Source organism: Pongo abelii, chromosome 4, assembly GCF_028885655.2.
Source record: "Pongo abelii isolate AG06213 chromosome 4, NHGRI_mPonAbe1-v2.0_pri, whole genome shotgun sequence".
In the NCBI taxonomy this organism is placed as follows: Eukaryota; Metazoa; Chordata; class Mammalia; order Primates; family Hominidae; genus Pongo; species Pongo abelii.
In genome coordinates, this window is record NC_071989.2 from 136,390,194 (window position 1) to 136,406,613 (window position 16,420).

Consider the following 16,420-nt stretch of genomic DNA (forward strand, 5'->3'; position numbering starts at 1 on the left):
TCTGGTGATCCTGCTCATTATAAACTTACTAGCCTTCAGGGAATGGTATTAAATATTTTCCTCTTTGGCAACTTAGTCTCTGAATTCAAAATCGAATGATGCTTTCATGTCAAATGACCAATTCAAGTGTTTTTTAAATGTATTTTCATAAGATGCAGCATGTATTTTTAGCAACTAGTAAATAATTATATCAATATACCAATTGTTTAAATCATAATGAAACACTGACAAATAAAATAGCAATTACTGATATAAAATGGGGAAATAATTAGCCTGTTTTTTACTCTTCTGCATTTGTACAGAGAACATTTGAGTAACAGTTTTCCCAAGCAAAGTAAACCGAATATTTATCTGGTGGATTTAGGCAGCAGAACACAACACAGAGAGTTTTCATGTTTCAAGAAGTTACATACCTCCTGCAAGCAATATAACCTAATATCCAAATTATCTTAGTCAATTTGAGCTTCTATAACAAAGTACTATAAACTGGGTGACATAAACAATAGAAATTTATTTCTCACAGTTCTGGAGACTGAAGTCTGAGATCAGAGTGCTAAAATGATGAGGGACTGGTGAGGGTCCTCCTCTGGTTGCAGAATGCCAGCTTCTCGTTGTACCCTCATATGGCAGAAAGACAGCTAGCTAGCTCCCTGGTCTCTTCTTTTAAGAGCACTAATCCCACTCATGAGGGCTCCACTGTCCAAAGGCCCTTCCACCAACTACTATCACATTGGGATTATAGTTTCAACATATGAAATTTGGGAAGCACACATTCACTCCATTGCACAAATCTTCTGACCCATCCTAAACTTATTAGGATTTTTCTCATTCCAGTTACAGAAATCTCATATGAAAGTCCATGACATTATTAAGTAGCAAAAAATGATGATATCCATCCATAAGATTCATTTTCCCCACTGGCCCTTAGTGGCCCTTTAAATACTAAACATTTATAAACAATTAATGACATGAGAGGATTCCACAAGCAAAGATTTCACTTTTTTGTTTCACCTCTGATAGGCAAAAAGCCAAATGAGGTGAAACGGATATAGGTTTAAAAAGAGACTTGAGTGACATCCCAGGGTATTGAAAGGGAATGAAGAGAAACTTAGGAAAGGTAGAAACAGATCTCAGCAGTTGTTAATTTTCTTGAGTTGCTCAAATTATTTAGGACAACTGCAATGAATTCTAAGTCAACAGTCAGGAAGAAACTGATTTGGAAAAGTTGATGGGGAGTTTAATTGAATATGAGAAAAAGCAATGAATCAGCACTTGGGTAATTGCATAGGAAATGCTGACCCAGGAATTAAGCAGACTGGCTGATCTGTAAAATGGATCAATGTTAGAAATAAAAATCACCATAATTTCCCATCTGCTACTGGCATCAAGGTAGAAAGACTAGTTTTCAAATAATAATAAAAGCAAATATTTATGGAGTGCTAACTTAACAGTTTTGCCATATTACCTTAGTTATTTTCACAACAACCTGTGGGGACTCACTGAGACCCCCAGAGTTGATATAAAGATTATTCTAAAGACATTTGAAATTCAACAGATGCAGAAAAAAGCCTTCTCAGAACTTACCTTATCTCCCTAAATGCAGAAACTACTGGGAGTGAGGCTGCCATAAATCTCCTCTTCTGGAGAATTTTACTGGCTAGAAAGAAGACAGAGAAGAACCACTTGCACCTGCATAAACAAACATTATCACAAACTTTCTTCTTTTTCATTTCTTCCCCTAAATACTCATTTGTTCTTCCCTACATAGAAGGCTTTACTCCCCCTTTCTTCTCCCCCATTAAGTAACCGCTCCCCTATTACATTAGGTATATAAACCCCCATCTTTAGTTGTTTAGAGTCACATTTTTCTGTGTGCTCCTGCGTGAATAAAAATCTATGTTTTGTCTAAGTTTAATTCCCAGGCCCTCAAGAACTGAACCTAAGAGGGTAGAGGAAAAGATTTTCCTAACAAACATTACTTACAAAGGTAAGTAATTTCATCTTCATTATAAACATGAGAAAACTTAGACTCAAAGAAGTTATAAAATTTGCCCAAGTTCATTAAACCAGAGGAATGAGGATTCAAATGCAGGTTAGGCTAGGCACGGTGGCTCACACCTATAATCCCAGCAGTTTGTGAGGCCAAGGCAGACAGATCACATGAGGCCAGCCTGGCCAACATGGCGAAACCCTGTCCCTACTAAAAATACAAAAATTAGCTGGGTGTGGTGGCACATGCCTGTAATCCCAGCTACTCTGGAGGCTGAGGCACAAGAATCGCTTCAACCCAGAAGGCAGAGGTTGCAGTGAGCCAAGATCACACCACTGCACTCCAGTATGGGAGACAGAGCAATACCCTGTCGCAAAACAAAACAAAACAACAACAAAAAACACATGCAAGCTATATTATCCCAGAGTCTACACTAGTATCACTTCATTAAATTGTTCTTACATCATCTAGAGGCTTTAGCAGCCCATGCAAATGGGCAGATCTTAAAAGTGATTCTTCTTAGTCCTTACCATCAGGTGTCCTAATTCTGAATGTTTTGGTATTTACCAGGAGGGACATTATCTGGGTGACTGCAAAGTTTACCCAAATTATTTGGTGAAAGCAAAGATAAATGAAGCATTTGACTTTATTTTACTTCCTTCACAAGCCAGTTTCTAAGGTTGGTATGTTTAATTCATTGGAAAAAATTTCTTACATACAACTGAAAACTGACTCAAGGTGAAAGAATCCAGCATGAGTAAGACTTGTAGTTTCTCACAGTCAGTAATGAGGAAATTGAACAGGCAATAACCAGGACATATACCAACCAGAAACCAATGCCGTTGAACTCCCAGACATGTTCCAACTTTGCACAGCTGAAGAAACAGCCACTGAACAGTCATTACTAGCAGCCATGAAGGAAGAAGACAGCCAGCCAAACTCATGGCGAATCGACTGCAGTTCAAAGGATATGTATTAAAGGAGTAAGCTGGGGATGCGGGTGACAGGGAAGTAGGATGGGGGTGTAAAGGTAAAAAGAACGTCTCTGTGAAAGACACAGACAGGAAAGCAAGCACTGAAGTAGGCAGCACCACAGAGCTGTGTTAAAGACACCAAGACAAATATTACTACCTCTGTCCAGTTAAAATAATCGAGATGAATTAACATGCATAGATTTCCTGGACATTTTTGAGGAAAAAAAACAAGATATAAAACAATACGTGTAACATTTTTGCTTTTAAAAATCCACAAAATGGTATATATTTCCCAGGGATATACACATATAAATGTCCATCTATATTTCCACAATAAAAAGACTGGAACCATACCATGGAAATAAACAGAGACCACCCAAAATGAGAACAATCAGAGGCTATTTATTCATTGCTTACTAAAACAAAGGAGTCAAACACCATCACTTGTGTTTGGCAGATACTCACAGGCAGCCAAAGCAGAAATGAAAAGCTTTATAGTGAAAAGAGGGAACATTCACAAATGCTACAATTGGAAACTTGGTTTTGGAAGCTAGAGGTGGGTAATTACAAGTGAGCCATCTTATGTGATTGGTTTGGGGAGTACATTTGGCTTTGTCTGGTTGGTCCTGAGTTAAAAGCTGACAGTCATTGACCAAGCACTGACACTTCAGAAACAACTGTATCAGAGCTTGTGGTTTGGCTTCCCAGGCTGGTTGCTGCAGACGTTGTGTGTCCGAGTTCTACTGACATATGTGGTCTGGTCCTTGTCCATTTGTATATTTAGTCTATCAGTATGCACCAAACTAACATTAGTGGTTACTACTGGCAACATGGGAAGGGATAGGGTCAGCAAATAATTTCATATTTTGTAATTCTAAATTTGTTTGTAAGGAGAATATATTTACTCATTTTTTTTACTTGTATAATTTTGTAAAATTCTGAAGCAAAATGGCAGAAGATTGATAGCTATCATTCCTAATCCTCACAACACTGCAAGATGGGTTGTATTCTTATTTTACAGTGGAGGAAAGTGAGGCACTAACAGGTTAACCTGCTCAAGACCACATAGTTGATAAATAGCAAATGGAATTTAATTCCAGGCATATCTGATCCTAAAAGTTACTTTTCACTATGCCATGCTGCTGCTTACAAATGTATAGTTATACTAACATTAAAAGAGAGAATGGGCTGGGCATGGTGGCTCATCCCTGTAATCCCAGCTCTTTGGGAGGCTGAGACAGGAGGATCACTTGAGCTTGAGACCAGCCTGGGCAACAAAGTGAGATCCTGTCTCTACAAAAAATTTTTTAAAATTAGCTGGGTGTAGTGGTACATGCCTGTGGTCCCAGGTACTTGGGAGACTGAGGCAGGGGGATCACTTGAGCCTGCAGTAAGCCATGTTCACCTCACTGTACTCCAGCCTGGGTGACAGAGCAAGACCCTGTCTAAAAAAAAAAGATCAGGTGTGGTGGCTCACGCCTGTAATCCCAGCACTTTGGGAGGCCAAGGCAGGCGGATCATGAGGTCAGGAGATCCAGACCATCCTGGCTAACACAGTGAAACCCCATCTCTACTAAAAAATACAAAAAATTAGCCAGGGGTGGTGGCGGGTGCCTGTAGTCCCAGCTACTTGGGAGGCTGAGACAGGAGAATGGCATGAACCCAGGAGGCAGAGCTTGCAGTGAGCTGAGATCGTGTCACTGCACTCCAGCCTGGGCAACAGAGCAAGACCCCGTCTCAAAAAAAAAAAAAAAAAAAAGAGAATGGCCATTTTTACTCCTCACAAAGGGTGAGCATAACATATTGGATTAACCCCACATTAGCATCTATTAGTACAATATTAGCATCTATCTACTAAAATGGTGTTAGAACTCAGAAATGGCTGTTGCCATTGCAAGTTGAGTTATCTGAAGTTACAGAACTTGACACATGACATCACATGACAGTCCTGCCTGAATTCTGATCCTTTGTACTTCCAGAAGGGTAGCTTTGGCTTTTGAGAAAGAGATAGCATTTAAAATGTAGTTATAACTAATGAGAAAGTAGGTTATCTTTCAGAAAATTCCTTGTAGAGCACCATCTATCACCTATATTGTTGATAATGGTGTTGGCCAATTTCTAATCTAGGAAATGCTAATGAATCAATTTCCTATGGGTTTAAAGCAGTTGTGTGAACCAGCTGACTGTTTTTCATGTGGTAATGTAGCTAACTTAACTCTGATTACCTTGGTGATCAAGAACTGGTAAAGGTACCTCTTAGTTAAGAAGGACTAACCAATTGTTGCAGGATTAAACTCTTCTCTTTAAAATCTTTAATTGGAACCACAGGTTGTAATGATCTGTAATTTAAAAAACAACAGTTTTTATGTTGGGTAACTACAAAACTCACATGGAAAAACAGATTAATATCTATAAATATTTTTGCTATTTACTGCCCTAAATATTACCTCCATGATTTACATAGTAACTCAGTGCTTCTCAACACTGAAACAGCACATTAAAATCACCTGGAGAGCTTAAACAATACTATCAATGCCCTCCTCCCTTCCTCTAAGACTCTGATTTAATTGGTCTAGGGAAGGTCTCTGCATCAGTATTTTTGAAAAGATCACTACTTGATTCTATAAGGCAGCCTAAGTTGAAAAGCACTGCTATAGATGAAGATGATAAAATGAAAAGGACTTCATGATGCGGTTCAGTTTGTTTACCAGCATCCATCCCTTTGGAGAATCATTATTTCCTATGCTATGAGGTCCTGGTGAGGCTGACCCTGACTTTTCTCATCCATAGCGAGTCCTCGTAGGGAGCACATGACCCAGTTCAGAGTAATGCTTTGTATATGTTGATGCTATATAATTAGATACACATATATTTTATACCCTCATGGTGGCTTAGTATTTTTGTCATTATGAAGCATACATTTTATTTTTACAAATGCTTTTACCTTATAGTTTGCTGCTATGGTTTGAATGTCCCTGCCAAAACTCATTTGAAATTTAATTGCCATTGTGAAACTGCCTTTGCAAAAATTATAACTGAGAGAATTATGACAGTGAAAGAGATCTGATCTAACCAACACCATCTTGCCTTTAACCTCAAACTGCCCTTGATCATTCCTGGGTGTAGGCCAAGCTAACTTTGGGATAAATTTAATTTATAGTTTAAATGAAAATAACACTTCCCCAAAACTAAACCACCTTTATAAAACTAATGAAAGGCCAGCAGATTAGGAAGATGAGAGGGGCCTGAATCCTGCTAAAATACAGGTATAAATGATTACCAGCCATTATTCCAGAAGTCATGAAATTTGTTAACTTCTTCGATTATTCCTGTATTGATTTTCTGAGATGTCTTTTCAGGCTTTTGCACTTCTGACTACCAGATAGCCCCATCTGGACCTGCAATTCTGGATTCAACCAGTCCTATGGCCCCCACACAGAAGCAGACACAGTGCAGGAGGGCTGTTTTCCACACCCCTATGATTGCATCCCCAACCAATCAGCATTTCCTAATCCCTAAACCCCTGCCTGTCAAACTATCCTCAAATAGCCTCCGAATTTTCAGGGAGGCTGATTTAAGTAATAATAAAATTCCTGTCTCCTGTTTAGCTTGATCTAACATGTATTAAACTATTACAATTCCCATGTCATGATAATAGGCTTTATCTGGACAGTGGGTAAAATGAACCCATTGGGTAGTTACAATTGTAATAGTATTAAGAAGTGGGGTCTTTAAGAGGCGATTAGGTCAAGAGGGCAGAGCCCTTATGAATAGATCAAAGCCATTATGATGGGAGTGGGTTAGTTATCACCGGAGTGGGTTCCTGATAAAAGGACGAGTTTGGCCAGATTTCCTCTCTGTCTGGAGTCTCACAATTTAAACATCATGCTTGTAAACAGTACAGCATTGACTTTGTCACTTAATGAAGTATTTTCTTCTTTTACATTTAATGTAATTACTGATACATTTGTATTTAAATCTACCATTTTATGAAGTGCTTTCTGTTTATATTGTCTTCCTTTCTTGTTTTCTTTTTGGATGCAATTTTAATTGCATTTTGCCCTCTGAATTATCTTGAAGTTATATAAAAATCACTTAGGAAGATACTACTGTTTCTTATTATCTAATTAATTTTGCAGTCATATTTTATTTTCAAGCAGACGTGCAACAATACATGTTTCATTTTAATATAGTCATGAGAAAAGCATGTTTGAAAAGCAAGCCATTATAATTTTGAGAGAAGTTCTGGGGAAATTCCTGGGGGAGGAGAATAGTCATTTGATCCCATGATCTACATTAGAGGCCGGCAACCTATATCCCATGAACAAAATATAACCCAAAGACTGGTTTCAGATGGCCTGTAAGCTAAGAAAGGGCTTTACATTTTTAAAGGGTTGAAAAAAAATTAAAGAAACATATGTGACAGAGACCATGTATTATCGATCTGGCCCTGTACAGAAAAAGTTTGCTGATGACTATCCTATATCATCTTGCCAAGACCTGTAAAGGTCTGAGAGTTTTACCCTACTTGCAGACTAATAAATTAGCTTGCTACAATTTCATGGATGCTAGTGGGAGACAGGATAATCCAGCGTAAGAAACAAAGGACTTTGTTATTTACAGCAATAGCAGTCATCAGAACATCAGCATTAGTACCAATTCCTTATGCCCCAATTTCCACCAGGTAATAAGAAGAGAGCCAGGTGACACCAGCATGCACGGCAGCTGTGTTACAGGAGAGGATAATGAGCTTAGGGCACTCAAATCTTTTATAATGGACAGTAAGCACACCTGCTCTTTGCTCTGCAGGGAGACATTATCTCAATCTTCCAAGGCTGTTCGCTATTACAAGTTACAAATATTTAAGAAAAGATAGTTTGGAACAAAGTCAATGCCTCTGATTACAAGATATAGAGAAACACAAGAGAATCATGGAGCACTGTGATCCCATAATCTAAATTTGTATCTATAGCAGCCTTCAGATTTTATGATAGTTATATCATTTCAAAAGTTCATCTGAGCCAAGTGCTAAAGTATTTTCAATATTATCTTAAAGAGTGGAGGAAATAATAGTTACATCACCCCATAGGGATTTCTAAAGGCAGTTTAAAATCTTAACGTTTAAAAAATTATTATTCAGCTATTTAAAAAATTCTGATACGCAGAAGGATTGATTTATGGTATGGGCCAGGTAAGTGATAACTTACTCTATAGTCATCTTCTAACTAATTTGGTAACTCGACATTTTCTTTGGTGGATGCATAAACTATATCATGTTCTATAAAATTTTATTACTACAGTCCAAAATGTTTTAAAATTATCCCAGAATTTGGCTAGGCGCAGTGTACAGTTGGCTGTAATCCCAACACTTCGGGAGGCCGAGGTAGGTGGATCACCTGAGGTCAGGGGTTCGAGATCAGCTTGGCCAACATGGTGAAACCCCATCTCTATTAAAAATACAAAAATTAGCCTGGTGTGGTGGCACATGCCTGTAGTTCCAACTACTCAGGAGGCTGAGGATGGAGAATCACTTGAACCTGGGAGGTGGAGGTTGCAGCGAGAAAAGATAGCGCCACTGCACTGCAGCCTGGACAACAGAGCGAGACTCTATCTCAAATAATAGTAATAATAAATAAATAAATAAATAAATAAATAAATAATCAATCCCAGAATTTAATAAGAAATACACATTTTACAGAAGAAACTTAAACACTTTAAGGACATTTTAAAATGTATTGATTTAACAAGTATTATAGTTGATATTTAACATCTAGAAGCAGAGCTCGCTAAGCAGTTTTCTCGCAGCATTATAAATGGAACAGTGTTTCTAAAAATTATGACTTTTTAAAAAATAATTCTTTTACAAGATAAATGTTTACAAGGATGTAAACTATGTAACATTTAGTTAAATATTTAACAAGCTGCTTCTATTAGAAACAGTAAGCTGTAAAATTGAGAATCTTTGAGAAAATTTAGATCATCTTTAAATGTCAGATATGGGACAGTTAGCAGAATTCTCTAATACGAAACCCTTTTAACCCTAGAAACTCAAAGTATGAAATCCAGTCAGAACTGATCTGATGTTGCTTTAATATAGGCCTGAGCTGGAGAGCTCTGGAGAAAGCAAGATTACTTTGGGGACAATATGGAATCTCTTGTGTCCAACTAAGTACGGTCTAGTAGCTTTGAGTTTCTAGCCTACTGAACAAAAGCTGCAGCTAAGATCTGATGTTCCACTACATAATTTTACTGAGTAATTTTAACATAACTTTATAACATATAGGAAGGAAGAATATAAACTTAAAAAGTCTTGCATGATTAGTTGCTCTTCACTACTTAGTGTTTCTATTTAGATTTGTTCAGTCTCTTTACTATAGTTTGGGTTAAACTAGAAGTCATTTTAGCTGAGGACTAAGTATGGACTAGGTTCGTGTGGATATATATTCATATACTAACTCATTTAGACATCCTTAAGTGTTTTGATAAAATCATACTTTAACTGTTCTATTAAAATATCTATTATATGCTTTCCAAGGCAAATACAGAATATAGAAAAAGTCCATATAAATCAATTTCATTTCATTTCATTTATCACATGCCGACATTTAACCAAATAAATTTTATAGAGATGCTGGAACATCTGCTAGTCTCTGATAGGGTGTTTTAGGTGACGTGAGGACCAGCAGTTTTAAGGAAGGCTGGAGAAAAGGATTACTTTATGTCTGGTAAGATAATGTTCTTTACTAATAAAACTTTCCCACCTATTGACTTTTAGGACGCCTGAAGGAAAAAGGAAATAGGAATCATTTAAATGTTAAACACATTGTTAAACACATTTTTTTTGACAACCCAAACTCATTAGATTTATCATATTCATCTGTCTACAGTGATTTTTTTTTTCCTAGGTGTGTTTTCACAGACTTCTTTGAAAAAAAGAAAGAAAACAGGCTGAGTTATATGTGAACTAAATTTACCTATCACTATACATTTACAAGACAAATGGCAACACAGGAAATGGGCTTCTAAGCAATTTGGAAATTATATATAACCTGAAAGTCACGAAGAAGATTAAAATTTATGCACAAAAAATTATAAACAAAATATAAAAATTAACCACAAAATGGGAAAAATATTTGCAACACATAATAGACAAAAACATTAATTTATTTAATTTACAAGTTTTACAAATCACTAAAAAAATGCGACTTAGTAGAAAAATAGGCAAAAGATATTAACAGGCAGTTGACAGAGAAAGAAAAACAAATGAAATCATGCTCAACTTCACTCATAATTAAATAAATGCAAACTAAAATAAGTTATATTTTTCAACTATGAGAGCAGTAAAGATAAAATATTCTGACAACACACAATGTTGGCAAGTAGCAGTTGTTAGAAATGTAAATTAAAACAACTTTTTAGGGGGCAATTTTGCCATATGCATCAAAATTAAGAATGCTTGTACTGTTTCAACTGTAATTTTATAGCTAGGAATTTAAATGAATAAACTCTCAAAAATTGCAAGGTTCATTTTCCAGTGTACTCACTAATCTATTACTGGTAATAACAAAAAATGGAAAATAATCTAAATATCAGTCTGCCTGAATAAATTATTATATACCCAATCAATTCAATATTATTTAGCATTGAGCAGAAAGAATCATACATGGTGTTAAAAAGTGAATAAAAAAATGTGCATTATGATCCATTTATTTATATGAAGAAATATATATAATTTTTTTCAGGAAACAAAAGAAACAATGAGGCAGCTAAAACAGATCTTTAGGGAGAGGAATTAGTACACTTCATTTTTCATTTTATGTCTTTATGCCTGATTTAAACTTTTATTTTGCCACATATATGTAAAAAATTTGTACATATATAACATATTTTAAATAATAGTTATTATAGTGCTGTTAAATAATATTTTAGAGAAAAGAAACCACACGGATAATTGTTCATAGGCCCAGTCATTCAATATGTATGGTATAGAATTCATATTATCCACATTGAGATACCTTTTCAAAACAATGACTGCAAAAAATAGGGTTTCCATTTTTTAGATGTTATTTTTAAATTCATTTCATAATAAAATCCAATACCATAGTATAACTCATTTTTTCCCCTTTCTCCAGAAACTTTAAGCAAATACTTGAAGTTATAGTAAAGAATCTTAAAATAATACCATTCTTGGTTCAACCACTTGGGGAAACAGTGTGTCCTTATCTATTGAAGGCGAAGCTATACATACTCCATGAACCAGCAATACTGTACTAAATATACACCCTAGAGAGAAATCTACTCATATATTCACCATGGTGTGTGTATACAAATGTTCACAGCAGAGTGTTTATAATAGCAAAAAACAAAAGCTAACCTCGAAACTACTAAAATAGTAATTAACATTAGAATGGCTATATTAATTATGGTATTATCTATACAATGGTATATCTATACAAAGAATCATCCTTAGGCTTGCAGAATAAATTTTAAGGTTTGGGCATTTATAATTCAAAAATAAAGTACAAAGAAGCTGAATATGGAACTGTGTCCAAACCATCATAATAAAAATTAGTACCAGTACAGAGAAGAGATTCCATATTTAGATTAGAAGATGGAACTTCTAATTACTTCTTCATTATTAAACCTTTAATATTCATTCCTAAATTAGATTCAGCCATTCCTTTTCAAGAACATTACATTTCCTGATACATTTCATAAATTGCAAATGCTCTTAAACAATCAGACTAATATATCCTTCCTATCATCATTATTCATATTCACCTATCCTCACAGAAAGAAACCTCTAAGAGACGAAAAAAAAAAAAGTATAAGAAGCATGTCAAGAGGCTAAAAACCACTACTTAACAAAACAATTTTTTTTCTTTTTCTTTTTTTTTCTTTGAGATGGAGTCTCACTCTGTTGCCAGGCTGGAGTGCAGTGACATGATCTCGGCTCACTGCAACCTCCGCGTACTGGGTTCAAGTGATTCTCCTGCCTCAGCCTCCCAAGTGGCTGGGATTACAGGCGTGCGCCACCACACCCGGCTAATTTTTGTATTTTTAGTAAAGACGGGGTTTCACCATGTTTGCCAGAATGGTCTTGATCTCTTGACCTCGTGATCCACCTGCCTCGGCCTCCCAAAGTGCTGGAATTATAGGCGTGAGCCACCACGCCCAGCCTTTTGTTTTCTGAGATGGGGTCTCACTCCATCACCCAGGCTGGAGGGCAGTGGCGTGATCTTGGCTCACTAAAATCTCAAAATCTCTGCCTCCTGGGCTCAATGAGTTCTCCCACCTCAGCCTCCCAAATAGCTGAGACAACAGGCGTGTGCCACCATGCACGGCTAATTTTTGTATTTTTTGCAGAGTTGGGGTTTCACCCTGTTGCGCAGGCTGGTCTCGAACGCCTGAGCTCAAGAGATCCTGCCACCTCAGCCTCCCAAAGTGCTACGATTACAGGTGTGAGACACCAAGTGATAGGGTTTGGCAAATCTCATCTTGAATTGTAGGTCCCATAACTCCCCCATGTTGTGGAAGGGACACGGTGGAAGATAATTGAATCACGGGGGCAGTTTCCCCTGTACTGTTCCCCTGTTAGTGAATAAGTCTTACGAGATCTGATGTGTTTATAAGGGGAAACGCCTTTCACTTGGCTCTTATTCTTGTTTGCCACCATGTAAGACATACCTCTTGCCTTCCACCATGATTGTGAGGCCTCCCCAGCCACGTGGAACTGTGAGTCCATTCAACCTCTTTTTATTTATAAAGTACCCAGTCTCAGGTATACCTTTATCAGCAGTGTAAAAATGAACTGATACACCATGCCTGGCCAAAACCGAAATCTTCTTAACTCATGTTCCACATTTAAATATATGGTAGCAGTGGTGAAGGAGAGTGAAGAGAAGTTTTGAATTGTTATTGTATACATGCACACACAGGTACACAGCACACACAAACCATTTTGTAAGGGGAACATTTCTTTTAAATCGTAGCCATATGTTAATTTTCACTTAATATTTGTAGGAACATTTTCAGTTACATGTTCAACATAATACCATTTTAATACTAGTATTAAAAATGTTTTATAACCCTTTATAACACAGGAAAACACAGGTTTCTACCAATGGGCAGAACTTGTCATCACGGGGGATTCCAGTAAAAGACTATTTCCCAATCTGCTATGTACAGCTGACTGCCTAACTTTGGACCAATAAGATTTGGTGTGTGTGTATGGTAGGAAGTTGTTTTCTCCTCTCTAGGTTTTCCTTCTCACTGATGAGATAATAGCAACAAATAAAGGCTCCCATCTTTAATTCAGATAAAGAAGCCTCCTGATGAGAATGACAGAGCTGCCTGGCCAGCTTCAGACAGGTTATTTCTAGATTGCTGTCTGAGTAAAACAGAAATGTCTGTTATTTCAGCACTGAAATTTGAAGGTATTGTTATAGAAAATTTTAACATAAAAGTCTAAATACTCGGTTAAATTATTTGTAGGAAATAGTTGAATCATTGTCATTAGTCAAGGCAAAAATCTTTGTCATAAGAATTAGGGGATAAAAACAAAATCTTAAAAATATGTACACATGAATTTTTATGTATATGCTCATGTGACATTAAAGGTCTCTCCAGGCATTACATCAGCGGTCCCCAACCTTTTTGGCACCAGGGACCATTTTCTTCCATGGACTGGGGTGGTGAGGGTGGATGACTTTGGGATGATTCAAGGACATTACATTTATTGTGCACTTTATTTCTATTATTACTACATTGTAATATATAGTGAAATAATTATACAACTCACCACAACATAGAATCAGTGGGAGCCCTGAACTTGTTTTTCTGTAACTAGATGGTCCTAGCTGGGGGTGTTGGGAGACAGTCACAGGTCATCAGGCATTAGATTCTCATAAGGAGCACGCAACCTAGATGCTTCACATGCACAGTTCACAATAGGGTTCATGCTCCTATAAGAATCTAATGCCCCTGCTGATCTGACAGGAGATGGAGCTCAGGCAGTAATGCGAGTGATGGGGAGTGGCTGTAAATACAGATGAAGCTTCCCTTGCTTGCCCACTTCTCATCTCCTGCTGTGCAGCCTGGTTCCTAATGGTACTGTTCTGTGGCCCAGGGGTTGGGGACTCCTGCATTACATCAAAGTAAAAATCACACACACACAAAGACCAAGATACTTACAGTAATAAATTTTCTCAATAGTTGAATGTCAACACTATGATAAACAAAACTGCAATGCAACTAACTGGAGAAAACCAATTTAGTTTAGGGTTTTTGTCCATAATACATGAAAAAGCTCTTAAAATGGGTAAAATGACAAAGAACATTGTATCAATACAGATTTTTGGTTGCAAGCCACAGAAACCAAGACTCTGGTTAACTTAGATGAAGTGAATTACTGTTAAGAGTATGGGAAAGTTAAAAGAAAGAAGAAACAGATGCAGAAAGGACAACGGAAGTAGTTCCAGAGGGTGCTGGTGGCAGGAACTACCATACTGTCTTCCCTGAGTACTGCCACTGGAATGGACAGTTCCTTAGAAACAGACTGAGGTGGCACAGAGATGGCATAGAGAAAGCACAGAGAAATGGCATAGAGAAAGTTTGATGGAGAGTGCTCTCAGGAGACACAACTATAAGGAAATGAGGAAGGCAGGATTGGGCAGAGGAAGAAGCAGACTCACAGTGAGGATGCAGCTGAAGCCTCAGTCCATCCTACAGGGTGTTCTTTGAGGTAGTGGCTCTTTAGAATTGTCCCAAATACAGTCAATGCCCTTTATATTGACCATCAGTTAGTTAGTGGCCTTGGGTTTTCCTCAGGCAAGGCAGCTGCCCAGGGAGGGAGGAAGTGAGATATAAGCAACTAAGAGCCCCACAAATGGACTTACTTTTCTGACTTTGCATCACACCACCCAAAATTCCAAACACTTAGGAGAGCCAGACTGGCACATGTGGTCATACGTTCACAATTTGGCTGGGGCAGGCAAGCTCTTCTATTATGTCCTTCCAAAACTACACAAACAAAACAAAACCCAAACAAAAACAAGAAAAATTTGTATGCTATCACCACAACAAGACAGAATGGAAACCACGGAATGGAAACCCCACTTCTAGGATACAGTAATGGTCTTCTATAGATATCAATGGGCAACTCAGAAATAAAAATATATAAATGATTAAGAAACTTTAAAAACTATAACCTCACTAGAAGTCAATGATCTGCAAATTAAACTTCTTTTTTTTTTTTTTTTTGCTAATCAGATTGACAAAGATTAAGAAGAAAGATTTTACTCAGACTTTATAAGGGTGGTGGAAGGCAGGAATTCAAACACAATGTTGACAGAAGGATAAACTGATAATAACCTTTCTGAAAATCAATTTTGATATGTATGCCGAAAGTTTTAAAAATATAAATACCTTGCTATTTCACTTCTAAGAATTTATCCTAAGGAAATACTCAATTAAGAAAGATATGTGCACAAAGATGTCCAATGCTCTTATTTATAAATGAAATAAACAGGGTTCAAAAATAGGTGATAGATTCAGTAAATTATGATAAATCTACATGATGCAATATTATGAAGCCATTAGAAATCATGCAATTGCAAGATACCCATTTTCATATATGGAGAAATGTTCACATTACTGGTTTTAAAAACTACAAAACATAACATAAATCATTTTGTAATACCATAAACAGGAAAATGTTATTTCAGGGTGATGGCATTATAAGTGTTACTTCCTTTTGCTTTTTTCTATGACTTCTACATTAATTATGTATTAATTTATAATTAGAGATATTATAAATAATAAATATCTACTTGACTTCTATAGATATTAAATTCTTGATATATATCCTATTATATATCAAGAATTATATATTATAGTATATCAATAATTATATAATATGGAATATATATCAATAATTTAATATCTATCTATATTATATAATATATATTAAGAATTTTATGTCTTTAGAAATTGGTTACAATTCAACCAGGCATGGTGGATGTCTCAGCATGTAATCCCAGCACTTTAGGAGGTCAAGGCAGGTAGATCACTTGAAGTCAGGAGTTTGAGACCAGCCTGGCCAACACGGTAAAACTCCATCTCTACTAAAAATACAAAAATTAACCAGGCCTGTTCGTGAGCACCTGTAATCCCAGCTACTTGGGAGGTTGAGACAGGAGAATCACTTGAACCCGGGAGGCGGAGGTTGCAGTGAGCTGAGATCATGCCACTGCACTCCAGCCTGGACAACAGAGAGAAACTCAGTCTCAAAAAAAAAAAAAAAAAAGAAATTGGTTACAATTGAGGTGGAATTTTAGTTCAAATCTCTTAAAAAACAAGAAACATTTCTTGACTAATCAGAAGAGCTGATACTCAGGGCCATATTCAAAGTCGGCTGGTACTTCAGTTTTAAATGAAAACAATTACATGAACTGTA

General features: G+C 36.7%; 1 protein-coding gene across 1 annotated transcript in view; it reads right to left on the reverse strand.

The window, feature by feature from the left end:
• The window catches only part of LOC100937994 (uncharacterized), a 123,902-nt gene that overhangs the window by 99,696 nt on the left and 7,786 nt on the right, over window positions 1-16,420 (reverse strand). Inside the window, exon 2 of the mRNA XM_024247049.3 lies at window positions 1,585-1,689. Coding sequence (XP_024102817.1) covers window positions 1,585-1,689 — 105 coding nt within the window. The remainder of the gene's footprint in view (window positions 1-1,584; window positions 1,690-16,420) is intronic.